At 41.7% G+C, this 19969-nt stretch overlaps 1 protein-coding gene across 2 annotated transcripts in view; it reads right to left on the bottom strand.

Annotated features, from left to right (window-relative positions):
• Positions 1-19969, bottom strand: part of Glg1 (golgi glycoprotein 1) — an 87865-nt gene that overhangs the window by 11983 nt on the left and 55913 nt on the right. The window contains exons 10-20 of one of the 2 annotated variants that reach the window (XM_050143596.1): positions 18425-18526; positions 16356-16509; positions 14032-14169; positions 11510-11596; positions 10518-10580; positions 9079-9192; positions 7631-7719; positions 6166-6283; positions 5227-5319; positions 2581-2718; positions 1061-1184 (exon numbers count right to left, since the gene is read on the bottom strand). In XM_050143596.1, the coding sequence (XP_049999553.1) occupies positions 1061-1184; positions 2581-2718; positions 5227-5319; positions 6166-6283; positions 7631-7719; positions 9079-9192; positions 10518-10580; positions 11510-11596; positions 14032-14169; positions 16356-16509; positions 18425-18526 (1220 nt within the window). The remainder of the gene's footprint in view (positions 1-1060; positions 1185-2580; positions 2719-5226; positions 5320-6165; positions 6284-7630; positions 7720-9078; positions 9193-10517; positions 10581-11509; positions 11597-14031; positions 14170-16355; positions 16510-18424; positions 18527-19969) is intronic. The other variant, XM_050143595.1, reaches the window with a different exon arrangement.

The raw sequence follows: 19969 nt of genomic DNA, 5'->3' as shown, positions 1-19969 counted from the left end.
TAAAACAGCCCCACTGATCAGCCTTACAGACTGGGCAGTGGTGACACACACCAGTGTCCTAGTAGCCACACTAGTTTGCCATAGAAACTGGGCAGTAGTGGTGAACGCCCTTAATCCCAAAACTAAAGAGGATGAGAGGAAACAGCTCTCACACAGTCTCCATTCTGAGATTCCTGGAGGCAGGATCACCATTTCAGACTGAGGTAGAGGTAAGAACAAGTGACTGGCTGCTTTGCTTTTCAGACCTTCAGGTTGAACCCCAATATTTGTCTCTGGGTTTTTAATTAATAATGATACAAACAGTCATGACTATAAACACCAATCTGTTACGTTAATAAATGGTAGATGAGTTATCATGCCAGGACTAGTGTTGTTTTTAAAGAAGAGAAGGCCTTCTTGAAGTTCAAGGAATATATCCGTTCATAGTAGGGAAGACATGGTGGCAGGCCTTCTTGTTACATTTTTTGAGACACGGATTTCACAATCCTCCTGCCTCAACTCTCAAGTGCTGGGATTAACTGTGCACACCTATCTTTCCACTGTTGCTAATAAGCAATGCAACTCAGTTCAAGAGCACATCACTGCTCCTCAGGATCCTTCCTCTCTGCAGCAGCTCTGCAGGGCTTTCTGGTCCAATATTAAAGCAGACAACAGAAACCTTGCCCAGAACAGATATTTCTGAAGGTGCCATGAAAGAAATAACACTTCGGTCGGCTAAGCTACAAGCTTTCCTAGTCAAGAGCTGAAATTTCCCTTCTGAAAACAACTGGCCATGCTCATAAAGTTTGAGTAAACATGTAGAATTCCCTTTCCTGGGGACCCTGTGCTGACCCCTCCTCTGTGACTTTCAAGAGCAGCTGTCCAGATCTTCAGTGATCTTCCCTGACCTTTGTTCTAATTTCCTGGGTAGGCTTCAAAGGAGGAGGGATACACAGCTCATATGCAGGCTCAGCTCCTCTCTTCAAATCCATGAGCTACGTGGCACCCTTAGGTAACATGTCTGGCAGGTTCCACGTGGGCTACACTCCGTGGGAGCAGGAGAGTGGTGTCAGGATGGTACCTGTGTTCTGGGTGATCTGGCGCTTGGTTATCATCTGTTTGCATTTGGGATCCATCAATTCACTGTTTTTATTTTGCTTCAAGCACTGTAACATGGTTTTGGAATCTGCTTCTGGACAGAACCGCTGCAAAGAAAACAAAATTATATGAAAAAAGCTATCCCAAACTAGCAACTAATCTATCTGTGATTGCTTTTACATCTACCTGGGAACTCATGAAAACGTGAAAGTTACAGACAAAGGCATCAGTAGGTGCCCAGACTCAGGGTCCCTTGTTTACTTTTTTCCCCTACAGCCAACATTTTCCACACTTCTCCCTGTGAACACTGGTTACATTCTGCATGGGTTTACCTGGTTACTATGGCTAAGTCACAGTAGAGGCCACCTCACAAGTGCAATTACTGTGTAAGTACAAATGTAACACTAGACCAGGTGCTATCCAGCCCTCAAGCCTTAACTACCCAACCAGTGTCAGAATTTAGGAAATAACAACTATTAACCCACGCGAACAGGGATCTGGAGTAAGGATCCATGTGGTTTAAGTATAGGGGCTGAAATCTACCAAGCATGTGAGGTTGGTTCCTATAGTCTACTACTGTCCTTAAACAAGAGCTCAGTTTTGTCTGGTAATGAACCCCATCTCTATTTGTTATCCTGCGTGTCTGCATCACAGAGTCTCAGACTCTGCTAGGACATTTCGGCACCAAGTTTCCCTTGCTTGTTTTGGGTTCATGTTCTCCCTCCCTCCTTTCCCCCTTTCTTTGGCACATGCATGCACACACATACAAATAAATAAACATTACATCCGCACAGACATTTATTGGTAGGATCAGCACTGTATATTAAAGGGAAGCTGAAATGCAGTTTTATTAAAGTTTCTTTGCATTTTCTTTCGTTTAATTTCTTTGTATATACAGACAGGTTAAGAACATTCACTGGAGGATCACTTGAAGAAAAAATGTGCGAATGGAAACAAACACATTTTGCATGACTAGAAATGGCGCAGTGGTTAAGAGCACTTGCTGTTCTTGCAGAGGACCTGGGTTTGGCTCCCAGCACAGACGTGCCATCTTACTAGAGTTCTAGGAAACCCAATGTCCTCTTTGGCCTCAGTGGTCTCAGGCATGTATATGGTGCCCATTCATACATGCAAGTGAAAGACTTATACACATAAAACAAAATTTAAAAAATCTTAAAAAAGAAAGAAACATCTTGAGTGTAGAGAGGTCTGATGAAGACTCTGGACTATGGCTTTCTCAGCACACCCATCCTGGCCACTTATTAGCTCAGTTCTGTGATTTTCCAACTCAAACAGCATCCACAATGCCTGGAGGGCTTATGGACACTGTCCGCTCCATACCAGAGATTCTGGAAACTCAAAAAGCCACAAACTGGCAGGAGAAGGCAATGCTGCTGACTACAGACCACAGCTGGGGAAATCACCATGCTAGCCATGTTTAATAGGCTACAACAAAAAGGGGTTCATGTTGTTACTGTCACTTGGGTCACACTTGTTCCTTACCTTAATCATCTGCTTGCAGACTCGCATGAGTGTATAGTCTAGTTCTGGGTCCATCATCTCTGTCTCCTGAAGCTTAAATACTTTCTGGTGGCAACGAGTACTCAGCTGCTTTTTGTTTTCCTTTAGACATTCAATAATCTATGATGTTAAGAGTTATGGTTGAGTTAGGAAGCATATGAGGGATTGAAACTCATCTATTTTGACTGTAACATGTAATTCAATGGATGACACCGTTTTTCTATCCCAGGATCTTTTGTTTCTAATTTCAGGCAATAGGAATTAAGGACTTTCTCATTAAGGAGACTTATACTCATGGATTTATAACCTGAGAGCCAACCGTGGACCAAATGACAAAAATTCAGTGTGATCAGCAGGCTGTACTGGAATCTAAAAAGGAAATTCACTTATGTTTTCTAGTTTTTTCTACTTTGTTCAGCCATCCCTTGTTAGGATTCCTCTTGGAGCACACATTTCACTGACTGACTAGAGAGAGCAGGCAGTCTTCTAGAGATTCAATTAAAATCAACTTATATTTTATAAGAATAGTATTAGATGCTAAGTATGAATTGGACCCAATCCTCCATGACAAATAACATCTCAGAGGGCAAACTATGAAAAGCTATGACAGAAAAGGTTGAGTGGCAATATAAAAAGTATCATGGGACAGTCTATATATTTTTTAAAGATTTTATTTATTTATTATGTATACAACATTCTTCCTCCGTGTATGCCTACAGGCCAGAAGAGGGCACCAGATCTCATTACAGATAGCTGTGAGCCACCATGTGGTTGCTGGGAATTGAACTCAGGTCTTCTGGAAGAAGAGTCAATGCTCTTAACCACTGAGCCATCTCTCCAGCCCGGGACAGTCTATATTGAATGCTGAGGTAGGTATATATTGAAGCAACCTACTCACTATTCTAAATCTTAGATATAAAATACATAATCTGCTGGGGCTCTTGCGTGAAGCCGTGACATCTCTCTGAAGGATTTAAGGACAATCAGGAACCACCAACCAGAAAAAACACACTGACACCTTAAGAAGCGAAACATAACAAAGGACTCAAACCTGAGGGACAAAGCAAATAGGTCAAAGAAAAAATGCAAAAATATATGTAATGTCTTTGGAACAATATAGAAAAACATGATAAAGAATCTAGACCAGGGGGCTGGAGAGATAGCTCAGATGTTAAGAGCACTGACTTCTCTTCCAGAGGTCCTGAGTTCAATTCCCAGCAACCACATGGTGGCTCACAGCCATCTGTAATGAGATCTGGTGCCCTCTGTCCAGCAAGCATACCGACAGACAGAACACTGTATACATAATAAATAAATCTTAAAAAAAAAAATCTAGACCAGGTAGTTATGAAAAGAAGCAAGCAAAGATTTAGGAAATGAAAAGCCCAAACAGTGGTATAGCACATTCCTATCCAAACAATTAAAATGAGGATTTAAAAATAAAGAAAAGAAGAGAACTGACAACAAATTAGTATGCTGGGTAACCGAAGGTGAGCAATTACCTCAAATGCAACACAGAGACAGAGTAACCAAGGCTGGAAAGCATTAAGATAAAGGTGAAGGAGGACACTGGGGGAGACCTGGGTGCACCACCTGTCCATGGAATTCCAGAAAAAAGGAAAAGCAGAGCAGTATTAGAGGAAGACCCTGTTTTCCATGACAAAGTCGAGACCCTGTCTGGTCTCATTCCCACTGAAATTATAGATCAAACAGAACAAATCTAAAAGAAAGAGTAACTACGGAGAGAGAGAGAGGCAGGGATGGGGGGGGGGGAGACTCAGACTGTGCACTGGCAACTACAGAGACAAGACAGGAAAAAAGAAAGCATCTTAAAGGCTAAAGCACCAAAGCAAGGTCCTAGGCAGCTGAGAGAGCAGACATAAAAAAAAAGAAAAAAAAAAAAATCACGAAGCCGGGCACTGGTGGCGCCATGCCTTTAATCCCAGCCAGCACTCAGGAGGCAGAGGTAGATGGATCTCTGAGTTCGAGGCCAACCTGGTCTACAGAGCCAGTTCCAGAACAGTCAGGGCTACATAGAGAAACCCGAACTCAAAAAAAAAAAAAAAAAAAAAAAAACCCAACAACAACAACAGCAGCAGCAACAAAACAAGACAAGAAGGGAGGGAGGAAGGAAGGAGGGAGGGAGGAGGGAGGGAGGGAGGACGGACGGACAGATGAATTGTGCAGTGGAGCATGGGGTGAATATCGGATGTGGGGTGACTGGGGAAGCTATAGAGAAGAAATACCCAAACGAATACCAGGAACCCACTGGGTAGACAAGGCAAGGCAGAAAGGGTACAGAGGAGCTGCATGGCAGAAGCTGGGAACAGCAATCTAGAACTGCCCAGTAGGATAGTAAGCTGATTAGATGTGGCAGTCCTTGTCTCACTACACTAGAGAGAAACTGACTGCAATAATGATTGCTTAACTTGACTTCAGATATCTTATAATCCTAGATCCTAGCACTTGGGAGGCAGAGGCAGGCGGATCTCTTCCAGTTCAAGGCCAGCCTGGTCTACAAAGTGAGTTCCAGGATAGCCAAGGCTACACAGAGAAACCTTGTCTCAAAACTAAACTTATATATACATACATATGTATATATACACACACATAAAAGTGAAGTGTTACCTGAGCATTTCCATACTGTACTGTAGAACAGTAGCTCTTGATGTCACTCTTGCAGGCTTCATACAGATCTGGTTCCAAACGAATGTCCTCTGTCTGCATGAATGAGTCAATGTGGGAAGGGAAATGATTTTAAGCTAGAGATGTCAATATATCTTTTAAAAGATTTACTTTTATTATTTTAAATTATATGTAGTTATGCATGCCTGGATGTGGGTCTGTGCAGGGCTTGAGAAGGTCAGAGGTGTCAAGATGCCCTGCAAATCTGATGGGTGCCGAGAACTAATCTCAGGTCCTCTGGAAGAGTAGCCAGTACTCTTAACCACTAAACTGTCTCTCTGGCCCCCTGAAGATGGGATGTTTACAGACTTATTTGCTGACTGGATACTGTCTAGGAATGACCTCTATAGGTGGCAGCAGTGTGGAGAAGACACTGATTGTCATATGCTCCCCTCCCCTCCTCAATTGTCTAAGATGGGCCCTGTGGGGAGTAACCATGGCCCCCAAGCTGACAGACCTAAATTTAAGGGAAGGAGTTTTATTTCAAGGTAAAGGGATATTTCTCTTTCCCCCGTTCTTGAAGGAGCTGAAAAGTGAAGTAGGTAGTTCAGCTGCCTCGGGCAGCCGTCCTGCGGCCAGAGGATGAAACTGATGCCAAGGACAGATGAGTGGACAGTTAAGGTCTTCTGTCCCTGAGGACAGTACTGATCCAATGACTATAAATGCTTTGAATATATCCCAGTTTGGCTCCTAGTGGTATGTGCCAAAAATATATTCTATCATTTAAAACCAAACTCAAAACAGTGAAGAAGCAGCTAATGTCATACTGAAAGATTCTGAACTGTAACTACATCTCATGCTTCACAATGGTAGCAGAAGCCATCTCCCTGTCCCTGTCTCTCTGCAGCTAAGCACTGGTCCTGTTGTCTCTGGAAGCATTACCATCTCCAGCTCCTCCACACGGAGTTGCTTGCGGCACTTCAGTGATACCCGGTGCTCCTTGACTTCCTGCAGAGTGTCGTTGCGCACAGTGGTGCTCAGGCAGATCACTACATCAACCCTGCCGTGGAAGGAGAAGGCATAAGACTGGGTGGAGTGAGGCAAATGCCAGGGCACTGGGTTGGAACGGGGCAGGGGGCACATTACGTACCCAGAATTAATTCATATATGCATATTTAATTAATTCATATATGCATATTTATATTTGTACACTATGCTTTTTAATGTCTCTCTTGTCACTGCTGTTTTCAATAATTTAACTGTTCTTCTTATTAACCATGTTTTGAAAAGACCAGGTTAACATGCTATAATATGGCATATCTGGATGTCAAATAAACACTAAGAATCACCTCATTTAATTGAAAAGGTAAAAGTTCTGAATTTGAAAGGGAAAAAAAAGGTATGCCAAGATTGGCAGAACTACAGACTAGAAGATATTGTATCTATACTCATATTATATTAATATATAATATAGTATATTGTTTCAATTTTTTTCTTAAAACGAAAAGGAAAAAAAAATCCAATCAGGGCCTCACAATGTACTCCAGAATGGCCTGGACCTCACAGTCTTCCTGTTCAGTCTCCTGAGTTCTGAGATAAAGATGTGTGGCCACCCCAAATACCCATATAAATAATTACCATTAATTTCCTACTGTGTCATGGTATATAGATAGAGTGGAAAAGGTTACACCGGGCTCGATACCATTTGCAGTCTCAAGCACTTGCTGTGGCTTGTTTATTAGAAACAATATGACCTCGATACCATTTGCAGTCTCAAGCACTTGCTGTGGCTTGTTTATTAGAAACAATATGACCACAGAAAGAACAATGCTGTTATTGTTCACATTCTGTGAAACATTCCCTAAAGGTACAGAAAAAATAGTCTAAAATGGGGATCTGGTCTCTGTTCATGGAAGGCAAAATGTATTCTAGTAACGACACCCCGCACCCCCAAGAACAACTTGTAAGATTTGGGCAGATGTGCTGTCAAAACCTCACTGAGGCCTAATTCCCGAGGGAGTTGAGTCGACTTATTATTAAAGCTCTACTTCAGTGAGGCTGTGTGGCTTCTCTGCAGACACCACACTGGGAGGTGCTGGGAAGAAGGTGACTCAGCAACTTTCTCTTCTCAGGACATCTACACCTGATTCAGAGAGGCAGTCTAAACTGAGGCTGAAAAAAAAATATCAAGAACATCCCCATACTGCAGGGGCTTTACTTTTGAGACTATCCATGACCAAATGTGGCTGAGAGGGAGCTGTGGCTACAGTCTGTGCAGACAGTGCCAGGGTTTGGCTATCTCTGGAACACTACTGCCAGAGAGCGGGAAGTTGCCTCATACCCTACATACTCATTCGGAGGCTGATGGAGACTTCAAGAGGCAGGACAGATCAATTAAGACACGTACTTTTTTTTTATGTTGGGACAAAGTTTTAACACATCCTCCTTGCAGGCCATTTTGAACTTGTATGAAAATCGAAAATCCTTCATCTGCACCTAAAACATGAGAAAGAAAATCAGCTCTGTGGCAAACCATGGTTAACAGCAATGGCTAATATCAGCATAAAACTTCCAGAAGTCTGGTCCAGGCTGAGGATGAAACTCAGTTCACAGAGCACTTCACTACCATGCCCAGAGCTCTGGGACTGATTCCCAGCTTCACATAAAAACCCGGTATGGGGCTGGAGAGATGGCTTAGCGGTTAAGAACATTGCCTACTCTTCCAAAGGTCCTGAGTTCAATTCCCAGCAACCACATGGTGGCTCAAAACCATCTGTAATGAGGTCTGGTACCCTCTTCTGGCCTGCAGACATACATGCAGACAGAATATTGTATACATAATAAATAAATAAATATATTAAAAAAAAAACACCCGGTATGATGGTACACACCTATAAAACCACAGCACAGGAAAATTAGAGGGTCAAGGTCATCCTTGGCTATACAGCAAGGTTGAGGCTAGACTGCTCATGAGAATTTTTCAATCTGCTGAGATCTCATGACTCCCCCTTTACAGCACACTGGTCGTCCTGTCCTTCAAATATCACACATCTGGGTTTACTATGACAAAAGTGTTTCCCTGACAGATCTTCACAGTTTCCAAGGGCATTTCCTTCGGGGTTCTATGTGTAGTCCTATTCCTTAGTATCTCCTCTGACAGTCCTTTCATCCCCCAACTCCTGCCCTGGTTTTGTTTCTCTTCCTTGAACCAGCCCAGATTGTGTAGCCATGACATAAACTATACTTGTTCTGGCATCTTTCTTTTACTAGAGTCTAGATTCTAGTATGGCAAGAAATGCAATCATGTGGGCTCTGAGCAGTCAATAGCCTCAGCTGACTGACTAGTTATCCTTCCTGCACAAAGTGCTTGACACCGAACTTCCTTAGCTTCCTTCCTGTTATTACAAACATTATTCAAATGGTAGGTACATCTGAGTTATATGACTTAAAAAAAGGGGGGGGATATGCAGTGTAGGGATTTAGTTCAGTAGAAAACTGCTTGTAAGGTTAGCCCCTGGTTCAACCTCCAGCACACAATGGGGGAAAGAGATAAAGAGAAGACTACTGTACAGAATGACACACTCCAGTGATGTGAGCCTTAACCAGAGCAGGAGTTGCTTGCTCTGGTCTCTACCCTTCTACAGTGAGCGTTCTCTAGGCTACGCCTCTTCTGTCACTGAATGCTAAGGAGCTGAGGAAAGTGCCTGGACACAGTTGAAAAAGTCACATTTACTGAGAGAAGTCTAAATAGGGCACATAACTGGAAATAATGAGAAGAACACAACGTCTTGGTTGTTACAAAGCAGGACGATATTCAGTAATCACCCCAGCAGCCAAGACAGGAAATGGACTGACCAGCTGGAAGTGAGTGACTCCAATGGCGCACTTCTCATTCATGTCCTTCTGGTGTTTGTTCTGTATCAGACACTCCATCAGGTCCCCAGAATCTATCTGGTTGTCTGCCACATCCTGGGAAAGACAGCACACATCACACTCTATTTGTAATAATTAACAACATAATCTATAGCGCCATCCATGAAAAATGTGAGGAAGAATGTGAACAGAAGCCTTCAAAAAAAGAGATACAGCATAAATTCTTCAAATAAGCCCGAGAAACCAGGAAAGATAAAAATTCAGCGGCAAATGCACGAAGCAAGAACATCCACCCACTGTGAGGACTATTACTTATTTCCTTCTGGGAGGCAACAGTGGCTTTAAGAGTAATACCTAGCTGTCAGATTTAAAAAAAAAAAAAAAAAAAGAAGAAGAAGAAGAAAGGTTTAGATTAGGTTTCTTTTTCTTTCTTCCTTTCAATGATTTATTTACTTTTATTTTATGTGCTTTGGTGTTTTGCTGACATGCATGTCTATGTGAGAGTGTCAGATCCCTGAGACAGGAACTAGACAGTTGTGAGCTGCCAAGTGGGTACTGGGAATTGAATTTGGGTCCTTTGGAAAAGCAATCATTGCTCCAGCCACACACACCCCTGACCCCCCCCCTTCAAAAACAGGGTTTCTTTGTGCTGTCCTGGAACTCACTCTGTAGACCAGGCTGGCCTCAAATTCACAGAGATCCGCCTGCCTCTGCCTCCCTTTGGAAAAAAGGCGTGCACCACCATCACCTGGCTTAGCTGTCAGATATTAAGGGTTACTAAATTCACTTCACCCCTACAATTTGGGTAAAAAGGAAGCAAGAAATAAAGTAAAAGAAGTCACTCTGCATTGAGATGTAACGGAGACAGCTCAAAGAGGAAGCTACTACCATTGCTAACAATTCCTGAGAAGCAACTCAGCTGTGCCCTGAAATTTCTCTCTCTCTTTTTAAAAGATTTATTTATTTTATGTATATGAGTGCTCTATCTGCATGTACACCTTTATACCAAAAGAGGGCATCAGAACCCACTATAGATGGTTGTGAGCCACCATGTGGTTGCTAGGAATTGAATTCAGGACCTCTGGAAGCACAGCCAGTGCTCTTAACCTCTAAGATCTCTCAAGCCTCTGTATCTTTTCTTATAAGTCACCACACCCACTTTGGCTAGCCACACACCTGCTCATGTGCAGAGTGCTACTAACTGCAGGGATCAAGCTCTATAATCATCAAAGTCCCCCAAGCTGTTGGCTCCTCCCTCAATCTATCTACAGTTCCAACTCCCCACCCCCAAATTTGCTAAAGCTGGTTATTATTCGAGAGTAGGGTATGCTGAAGACAGGGTGAACCCCACATCTTTGAGGCCCAAAGTCCTACTGAATTTGGTTCTGTTAGTAACCCGTGTTCCCCCAGACATCACTTACATGACAAAAGTTCTGAATTATAGGCTCACAGGCTCTCATCAGCAAGGCTTCTATTTGGATATCCTGTAGAAGATGAAATAGATTAATCACTCTGCTTCACAAAAGCCAAGCTTAGAGGAAGAAGAGGCTATAGGGTGTGTGTGTGTGTTTGTGTGTGTGTATGTATTTTCCTCCTATCTTTATCCGTCTATCTTGTAGCCCTAGCTAGAACTCACAGAGATCCGCCCGCTTCTGTCTCCTGAACTGGCATTGTATGTAGCAGCTGGCATAGGCGGGAACCACTGCACCTGGCAGGCAGATCTTTCTATCAACTTGAACGAATGCAGAGGCAGAGATAGAAAAGGGAGGTAATGTGCTGGGCGGTGGTGGCAATGCCTTTAATCCCAGGACCTGGGAGGCAGAGGCAGGCAGATCTCTCTGAGTTCGAGGATGACCAGGGTTACACGGAGAACCTTGTCTCAGAAAACAAAAACAAAAATAAAAATAAAGGGGAGATGAAACATTTGACAATAATATTAGAGTATGCAAATTCTTTAGAGTTTTTATTATCTCTGTACTTCTGAACAGTACTGTCTACACTTATGAGGCTTCTTAATCTCAAGTTTTATATTTTAGTAGGCTTCAGGGTATAACAGAGAGAAACAATGATTCAATCTTTCATGTAAAACAAACACTATGAAATGACCTCACTGAAAGAGATTTAGGGATAAGAGACTATCACTGCTTAGACTGCTTTTGAATGGAGTCTGAGACCCGAAGTGCAGTAGCCATCTTTTCTCAAGTGAGAAAAGGTTTAATAAGTGATAACTGGGAAGAAAAACCCAACACCGTGCAGATAGCTTTTCTGGAGCTGTGATCGAGGGGTCAGGATTCAGCACAATGTGCTTCTTTATAAACAGGGAAAGGATTGACTAGGTTCTTCTGACTGACAGAGCTAAGTAATAACAGCCAGGCCGGGGCAGCACTTCTCCAGGGAACTCCTTATCACTTACCTCAGACTCTAACTCGGTGAGGTTGCCCACTATGTCTCTGCATTCCACAGCTAGGTCATCAAGATGGTCCTGGAGGCACTCAAGCTCCTGAACATAAGAAGGCAAGCCTTAGTGTTCAGTCATGGAAGCCAACAAGGGAAGGTGGGACACTGTGTCTGCCTCCTTTGTCCTTGCCTCCCCTTTAAAACCACCCTACTAAACAACAAAGCTTTACCTGATTAAAACTAAGATGTAACATGTACTTGATAACAGTGATTGAGAAGGCCAAGTAAGTACACTGAGGAACAAGAAGTAGTCAGGTATCTTCAAACTGTAAACCTCAGCCTATAAACTTTAGTAGGCTATTCTAAAAAATTAGTTTAAATTTTAAAAATGTGTAAAGTGTTTTGACTGCATGTGTGTCTTGTGCCACTTGGGGCCCGGAGGAAGTCAGATTCCTTAGAACTGGACTTACAGATGGTTGCGAGCTATCACATGAGCGATGGAAAACAATCCAGTGCTCTTACTGATGGGCTATTTCCAAGACCCTTTAACCACATACTATCATACTATTATTACCTAAAGGGTATTTTCTCTGGGCTTTAGGCACTGAGCTGACGCTGCCTTGTACAGCCTTTCAGCTGCTTAGGATTGTTAGGACAGTTCCAGGTCACTCTCCTAAAGCTACTTCTCAGCAGAGTGCTCTGCTAAGAGCTCAGGCTCAACATACTGACCACTCTTCAGGACTCTGTTAGAATAGGAGGGAAGACAGGAGAAGAACTGGAGGAATTACAACAGCCAGAATTAGGGAGGGGAATGACTCAAAGGAAAAATGCACCAAGCTTCTGCAAGTAATACACATAGGTAACAAGGAAAATCTTATCCATGATTCCATTTCTAGGTTTAGTTTCATAGCTGTGGGCCACAATGTAGTTGGGATTTCTAAAGATTTACCTTATAGAACAGTGTGAAGAAAATCTTTTCTGGGATTCTATATCAACACATTTTTGGTTGTTCTATTAGACAGAGGTAGCAGAAAGCTAAACAACATTTTCTAGTCATTTTCATCAGTCATCAGAGAAATGCAAACCAAAACAACTCTGAGATTCCATCTTACACCTGTAAGAATGGCCAAGATCAAAAACACTGATGACAACTTATGCTGGAGAGATTATGGGGTAAAGCAAACACTCCTGCATTGCTGGTGGGAATGCAAGCTGGTACAGTCCCTTTGGATGTCAGTATGGCGATTTCTCAGAAAATTAGGAAACAACCTTCCTCAAGACCCAGTAATACCACTTTTGGGTATATATCCAAAGGATGCTCAATCATGCCACAAGGACATGTGCTCAACTATGTTCATAGCAGCTTTGTCTGTTATAGCCAGAACCTGGAAAAAACCTAAATGCCCTCTGACCAAAGAATGGATAAGGAAAATGTGGTATGTACACAATGGAGTACTACACCGCAGGAAAAAAAGACATCTTGAATTTTGCAGGCAAATGTATGGAGCTAGAAAATATTATTTTGAGAGAGGTAACCCAGACCCAGAAAGACAATTATCACATGTATTTACTCATAAGTGGTTTTTAAACATAAAGAAAACCAGTCCACAAATCACAATCCCAGAGAACCTAGACATCAATGAGGACCCTAAGAGAGACATACATGGATCTAATCTACATGGGTAGTAGGGAAAAAAAACAGGATCTTCTGAGTAAATTGGAAGCATGGAGACCTTGGGAGAGGGTTGAAGGGGAGGGGAGAGACAGGAAGGGGAGCAGAGAAAAATGTAGAGCTCAATAAAAATCAATAATAAAAAAAGATTTATTTCTTTCAAAAAATTTTTAGATTTCTTTTAGTTTAAATACATAAGTGTTTTTTCTGAATGTATGTATGTGCAACATGTGCATGCTAGGGCCTGTGAAGGTCAAAAGAAGGCATAGGATCCCCAGAACTGGAGTTACAGATGGTTGTGAGCCACCATATATATCCTAGGAATTGAACCTGGGTCCTCTGCAAGAGTAACAAATGCTCTTAATCTCTGAGCCATCTCCCCAGTTACGTTGGCTCTAAACATTACACAAAGAAGGAAAATAATCAGCTCTAATAAAGAAATAATAAAGAAATTATAACATGGGGCTGGAGAGATGGTTCAGCGGTTAAGAGCGCTGGCTGCTCTTCCAAAGTTCCTGAGTTCAATTCCCGGCAACCACATGGTGGCTCACAACCATCTGTAATGAGATCTGGTGCCCTCTTCTGGCCTGCAGGCATACACGCAGAAAGAATATTGTATGTATAATAAATAAATATAAAAAAAAGAAATTGTAACATTAAAACATATGAAAAATATAACTATTCTTACATAAAAGCAATAAAAGCAAAGCAAACAAACAGAAACCTCTGGTGGGTTTCTTCTAGAAAGAACACTGAAAATATAACAAATCACACCAGCAAACAATGAATTGTACCTCAGGGAATTTACACAAATATGAGTTACTACATTCTGATTATAGGAAGCAAATGGAAGCTCCATCACCAACCTGCCCGGTCTCTGTTTTCTCACTGCACCATTTCCCAAGGTCTATCAGGCACTTATCCTGGAGGGCAGGATCCAGCTTAACATCCATGGCACGCTGGTGTAGGATCCTCTGTACTTCAGCTCGGCATTCTCGTGAAAGCTAAATTGGAAAGAATGAGCAAAAGACTTTAAAGCTAGAAAAATAAACACATGAAGTTCCTAGACGGAACAAATCTGTTATCACCAAACTAGTAACTAGCCCTGTTATTTACTTCCCAAACTTTAAACCAAAGTTATTTTCTAGAATAAAAATTAAATTCTTTAGGGAGCTACTGAATTTCTCCAAGCAGTTATACAGCCAGCATTTTCCATTAAACTATACCTATGGTGTCCTTTTCTGACAGTACCCTGGAGGGAAAAAAAAACAGTGAATCTGTTCAAAGCAGGGTTTTGTTTAGCAACATAATATTGCTACTCCATTGAGTATATGATTTTAGATCTGATTCAGGCAAGATCTACACATACATGCAGGCAACGACAGAACATCAATTACATAGCCAGGGGTGTATATTATAGACATTATATAGACTGAGCAGAGGGTGAACAGGTAAATAACAATACTTTTGGATGTCCATAAAAAACACACACCTGAGGCAGGTATAATTTCTTAGGGGGCATGGGGATTCATTTTATTTTATTTTTTTAAAAATTACATCTAGTTATTTACTTATTTGTGCCTGTGCATTTAGTAATTGTGCAAGTGCCACGGCATATGTGTGATCAGAAGACAATGTATAGGAGTCAGTTCTTGGTTTCCATTACGTGGGTTATGAATTCAGGGAAAAAGGCTTGGCAACAAGCACATTTCCCCACCGAATCAGGCCCCAGGAGCTCCCTTTCAGAGTCACAGAATATTGACAACATGTGTACAGTACTGTGAATGTACCCAGTCCTAATGATTTTTTTCTTCCTTTAAAGGGCTAATTTTATGTTATGTGAATTTCAGTTCAACTCTGTAAGAAGCATTTTTTAAAGCTCACGCAAAGAATATGTTGAGATGGTACAGTGGGTAAAGGCAGCTGTGCTGAGCCTGATGATCCCTGGGACTCAAAGGGTAGAAGAAAAAAGAAACATCTGCCAGCTGTTTAATGGCGGCTACATGCATGCCATGAAAGTGTCTCTGTGTGTGTGGACACACACAAAAAAAATGCAATTAAGAAAACCTGAAAAGTTAGCATAAGGGATTCTACTCCTTGAGAGAGAGAGAGAGAGAGAGAGAGAGAGAGAGGGAGGGAGGGAGGGAGGGAGGGAGGGAGGGAGGGGGGGAGGGGGGGGGNNGGAGGGAGGGAGGGAGGGGTATTTATTTGGTATGTATACAGCGTTCTGCCTGTATGTGACCCTGCAGGCCAGAAGAGGGCACCAGATCTCAATCCAGGTCATGTGGTTGAAGGGAACTGAAGGCAGGACCCCTGGAAGAAGCAGTCAGTGCTCTTGGCCTCTGAGCCATCTCTCCAGAACTATATTTTTTCTTTATTTACAAGAGAAAGAACCTCCTGCTGTTGTGACTAACCAAATACCAGGATATGGGAATATCTGTGGCCAATGAGAAATACTATGTTTTCTGATACAAAAGAATAACAACAAGAATAAAAAACTAGGCCAGACATTTAGCGATTGAAGTATGACACTTTCTAATTGTATCTCCTGGATTTGAATCCTAGACAGTCTAGGCTCAGGAGCACTTTACCTATCTGTACTCAGATATGTAAAGTTCTAACAGGGCTACAATCTGTAACATATGTAGACATGATATTCAATAGGGTCTCAGGGTGACAGCAAGCAGTATGCTATGTGGTACCGGAAGAGAGCTAAGTTCACACAAACATTAAACCAAAGGGTGGCAACTGGGGCAGGGAAATGCCAAGAAGCTGGTATTGAAGCTTCCGCTCCAACTTGTGTGTTGTCAGAGAGATCTCATTAATATAAAGCATTTGTGTTTGGCTGCCAAAGGCAGAAACCTAAAGAGCCACTTGTATCCTGGCTAAAAGTTTCTAGTGGAACTTTAAAGCTAAATAAAATTAGAACAGCAGAATTTAATTGTCCATTTGTGATTTGTAATTTGGAAATTTAGAGAGAAAACCCGAAAATGAAACAAAAAACAAACACACAGGAAATAAGCTGGTGGACAACTGTAGCAGCAGGGATACTCATTGAACGATTATGTTTCTAGTAGTATAACACCCTCCCACCCTACCACATACACTAGAAAGGCTTCCTTGTGACGACAGAAATCAGAACAGGTAGAAAACAAATGGCATTAGGAGGAAACCAAAGTTGATAGCATACCCTCCTTCCTTGTTCTTCTGTACGGTAGGCATGTCTGTATAAGCAGGAAAACACAGCTCCAGGAGGCATAAGTTCACTGGTCTCATTCCAACCATGGGTATGGCAAAGGCGAGAAGCATCTCCCTGGCATTTCCGGTATAAAACAGGGTCCAACCTATAAGGTTAAGAGTGGAAAAAGAAGCACTACTTTGCATATTTTCCTTCTCATGCATGCTAAGGGCTCCCCCCCCTCCCCCCCCGAGAGACAGGGCTTCTCTGTAGCTTTGGAGCCTGTCCTGGAACTAGCTCTTGTAGACCAGGCTGGCCTCAAACTCACAGAGATCTGCCACTTCCTAAACTGAGATTTCAGGCATAAGCAGCCACACCCAACTCTAAATGCCACTCACAAAGACACAATAGTCAACTTAGAGAAATTTGTTAGCCTTCATATAGAAGACGTCTAGTCTCCCTCAAAGATGTCATTGTGGCTCTGTAAGGTACCTACTTTTTCTATAAGACTCAGTAGCCCAGGCAGCAGAGTAAAACTAGGTTTGTTAGCCTAGGCAATCTTTCATTAAGTACTTTCTCCTAGGTTGAATGCGGTGCAACCCTATCTGATGTACTAGCTTCAAAAAAGACGGGAAATGACAGGGAAAACAGTCTCCTACTCAGAACACTCAACAACAAAGATGTTCTCTTCATCTTCTTGTGGAAGATGAAGTAGTGGTTAATTTGTCTGAAGATTACTTATCAAATCATAAAACATTTAACTTTGAATCATCTCAAGACACTATGGATCATGTACTGAACCTGCTTCTTTTCTTCAAAAATCAAGGGATACCTGATTGCTCACATTCTATTGTCAACTGCAGGAGACCTATTTAATGGCAGGAGAGAGGCTAGCATTAAGCTTTTAGTAGATTATGAAACACATTTTTAAATCATAGGAGAAAGAGCTAAGAGGAGAAATCACTGTTTCCTTTGATCCTTTCCATACCAATTTGTTTATCTGAAACGGGGTCTTGCTATGCAGTCAAAGGCAGTCTTGAACTTGCAATATCTCTGCTTCAGTCTCCATTATACAATTATGCACTCATGTGTCAAAATGGCTGGCCTTCCCAACTAATCCATAAAAATACATCAAACCTCAAGTAACCCTTTTCCATTGACTCACGTGAACAAAACATAAATTAATCATCAAGAAAGTAAAGACCACAGTACAGTGGTTCAAGTAAGCTAAACAGGAAGCTGAGTGTGGGAGACAGATGCAGCAGTAGAACCCAGAGTCAGCAGAACTGGAGAAGGAAAATAAAGAGTAGAAAGAACAGCTGAACACAACCAAAAAACTACAGTGATTCTATTTGTATGTAGAGAGCATTACCCTAGCTCGTGCTTTCTTTTTATTCTGCTAACAGGATGAGAGAAGGATTAGAAAACCAAACTGTCATTTATGCACTATCTTTTTAGAGTCAAAGCTGAAGATGCTCTTGCTGTCTGCATTGGTACCTGGAACTCACAATAGATGTTTGGAGTATCAGGAATGGTTTGAGTCCAGCTTCCACAACGGTGGTAAATAGCGATGTTTAGCACCCTACAGACTGGCAGGGGGTTGACTCTGCTTTTAGATACTGCTCTAGAAGTAGTAAGTAGGTTTTCTGGGGGTTGGAGATAGTTAGTTATCCCAGAATTTGAAAAATTTGTTAATTTGTTATTGATTACCATAAAACCGAAAAGTGTGGTATGGGAACACAGTTTAGTAGGAGTGTATACTCTAAGAATGTAGCCCTGGATTTAAAAACACATATGGGCTGGTGAGAAGGTTCCACGGTTAAAGCACTTTATGATGCAAGTCTGGTGACCACAGTTTGATCCTCAGAGCCTATGTAAGAGTGGAGGGAAAGAACTGACTCCATCAAGCTGTCCTCTGACTCTCACATGCTCACTGCGGCAAACAAATTCACACACACTATGCAGCAGAACACTCTAGTCAACTATTAAATTCTTTTCCATATGCACACCTATCCATTTGATACTGACCACACAAAGAGGCAGAATAAGGCACTGCCTTCCACCGGTTTTTAAATACTCACTTCCAATCCCGGGAGATAAAATACTGCAGCTCTAAGAGACGGTGTTCACAGTCTTCCACCATTTTCTCTGTGTATAAATGTTCCATCAGACACGAAAGAATCCTGGTTATAACAGAGGTGAAATTGCAATGAAAGAGTCATTCTGGTGACAGGCTCCAAAACTCTTATTTCAATACAGTATTTCCCTAGGGTGACATGATTTATTTTTCTGAGAATCACAAAAATTAATTGAACTTGACAGTAACTATTTCTTCTACCAGCTTTAAGTCATTTTGCACTTCAAGTTCTGCATGCTCAAGTCTGTGTAACAGCTTTGTTTTTAATCATTTACTATGAAAAATTTCCAATAAATACAAGAGTATAAAGAGAAAACAGTGTACTGATCACGTTTCCTCCTTATAGCTTTTGTGAACCTATAGCCAAATTTGTTTAAACTCAGTATCTCTTGCTGATAACTGAAGCAATTCTCAGTAAATACTTTATCCTATTTCTCTAAAATTTGTTATCATTACCATATCCCACAGCAATAACAAAAAGGTACATCTATTTACTTTCATATAAAATACTATTGTCCCCCCCTCAAATATTTTCAACTATCTCATGTATACTTAAATATTTGTTCAAATCAAGACCCAGCAAAGAGCTACACATTGTACTTAAAGTGTAAGAGATGAAGAGATATGTCAGTGTTTAAGAGCACTGATTACTCTCCAACAGGACTCAGCCCAATTCCCAGCACCTCATAATTGCTCTGATTCCAGGCAATGACACCCCTTCTTGCCACTTTGTGTTGTTAGCAGGCAAGCAAGCAGTGCAGAAACATGTATGCTGGGAAAACACCATACACATAAAATGTGTTTCCTTCTTTCCCTTTGTCCCTTTTCTGGTTGACATAGTTATTACTCCATAAACATTCTCAGTCTAAGTATCCAAGCATCTACCTCCTTCACCAACATAAACGCTTTAAGCAAGAATGCCGTTTTAATTCTCCCCTGCAGTGTGAGCAGCAGCAGCTTCCACACAAACGAATGATGGTAAAGCTGGGCGGCACTGACTTTTTATTGTCAGACACTGCCAGATGCAAGCTGTGAAGAGTATGTGAGCCGGCAGTGGTAGCACATGTCTTTAAGCCCAGCATTCAGGAGGCAGAGGTAGGCAGGCAATCTCTGAGGTGGAGGCCAGCCTGGTCTACAAAGTGAGTTCCAGGATAGCCAATACTACAAAGAGAAACACTGTCTAAACAACTAAAAACACCAAAAACAAACCCCAACAAACAAGAAAGTTATATAGAACAGAAAACCTGTTCTTACTTGCAATCTAGTTTTAGGAATTGTTTTCACATCATATGGAATAAAACAAATGAACATCAAATATTTCATATTAAGTCAAGCATTTAATTAGCTTTCTGATATCTTGGATAAAATGCCACTACTCAGTTTGCCCATGTCCACAGCTTTGAAATATCACATCTTGTCTTCAGTCTCAATTATGATGAACTGCTTCCTGGTGATTTAAGTAGCCAATGTAGAAAAGGATGAAAGGACA

This window comes from Alexandromys fortis, unplaced genomic scaffold (genome assembly GCF_014885135.2).
Source record: "Alexandromys fortis isolate MF-2015 unplaced genomic scaffold, M_Fortis_MF-2015_v1.1 scaffold_1, whole genome shotgun sequence".
Lineage (NCBI taxonomy): Eukaryota > Metazoa > Chordata > Mammalia > Rodentia > Cricetidae > Alexandromys > Alexandromys fortis.
This window is presented reverse-complemented; position numbering and strand designations above follow the sequence as displayed.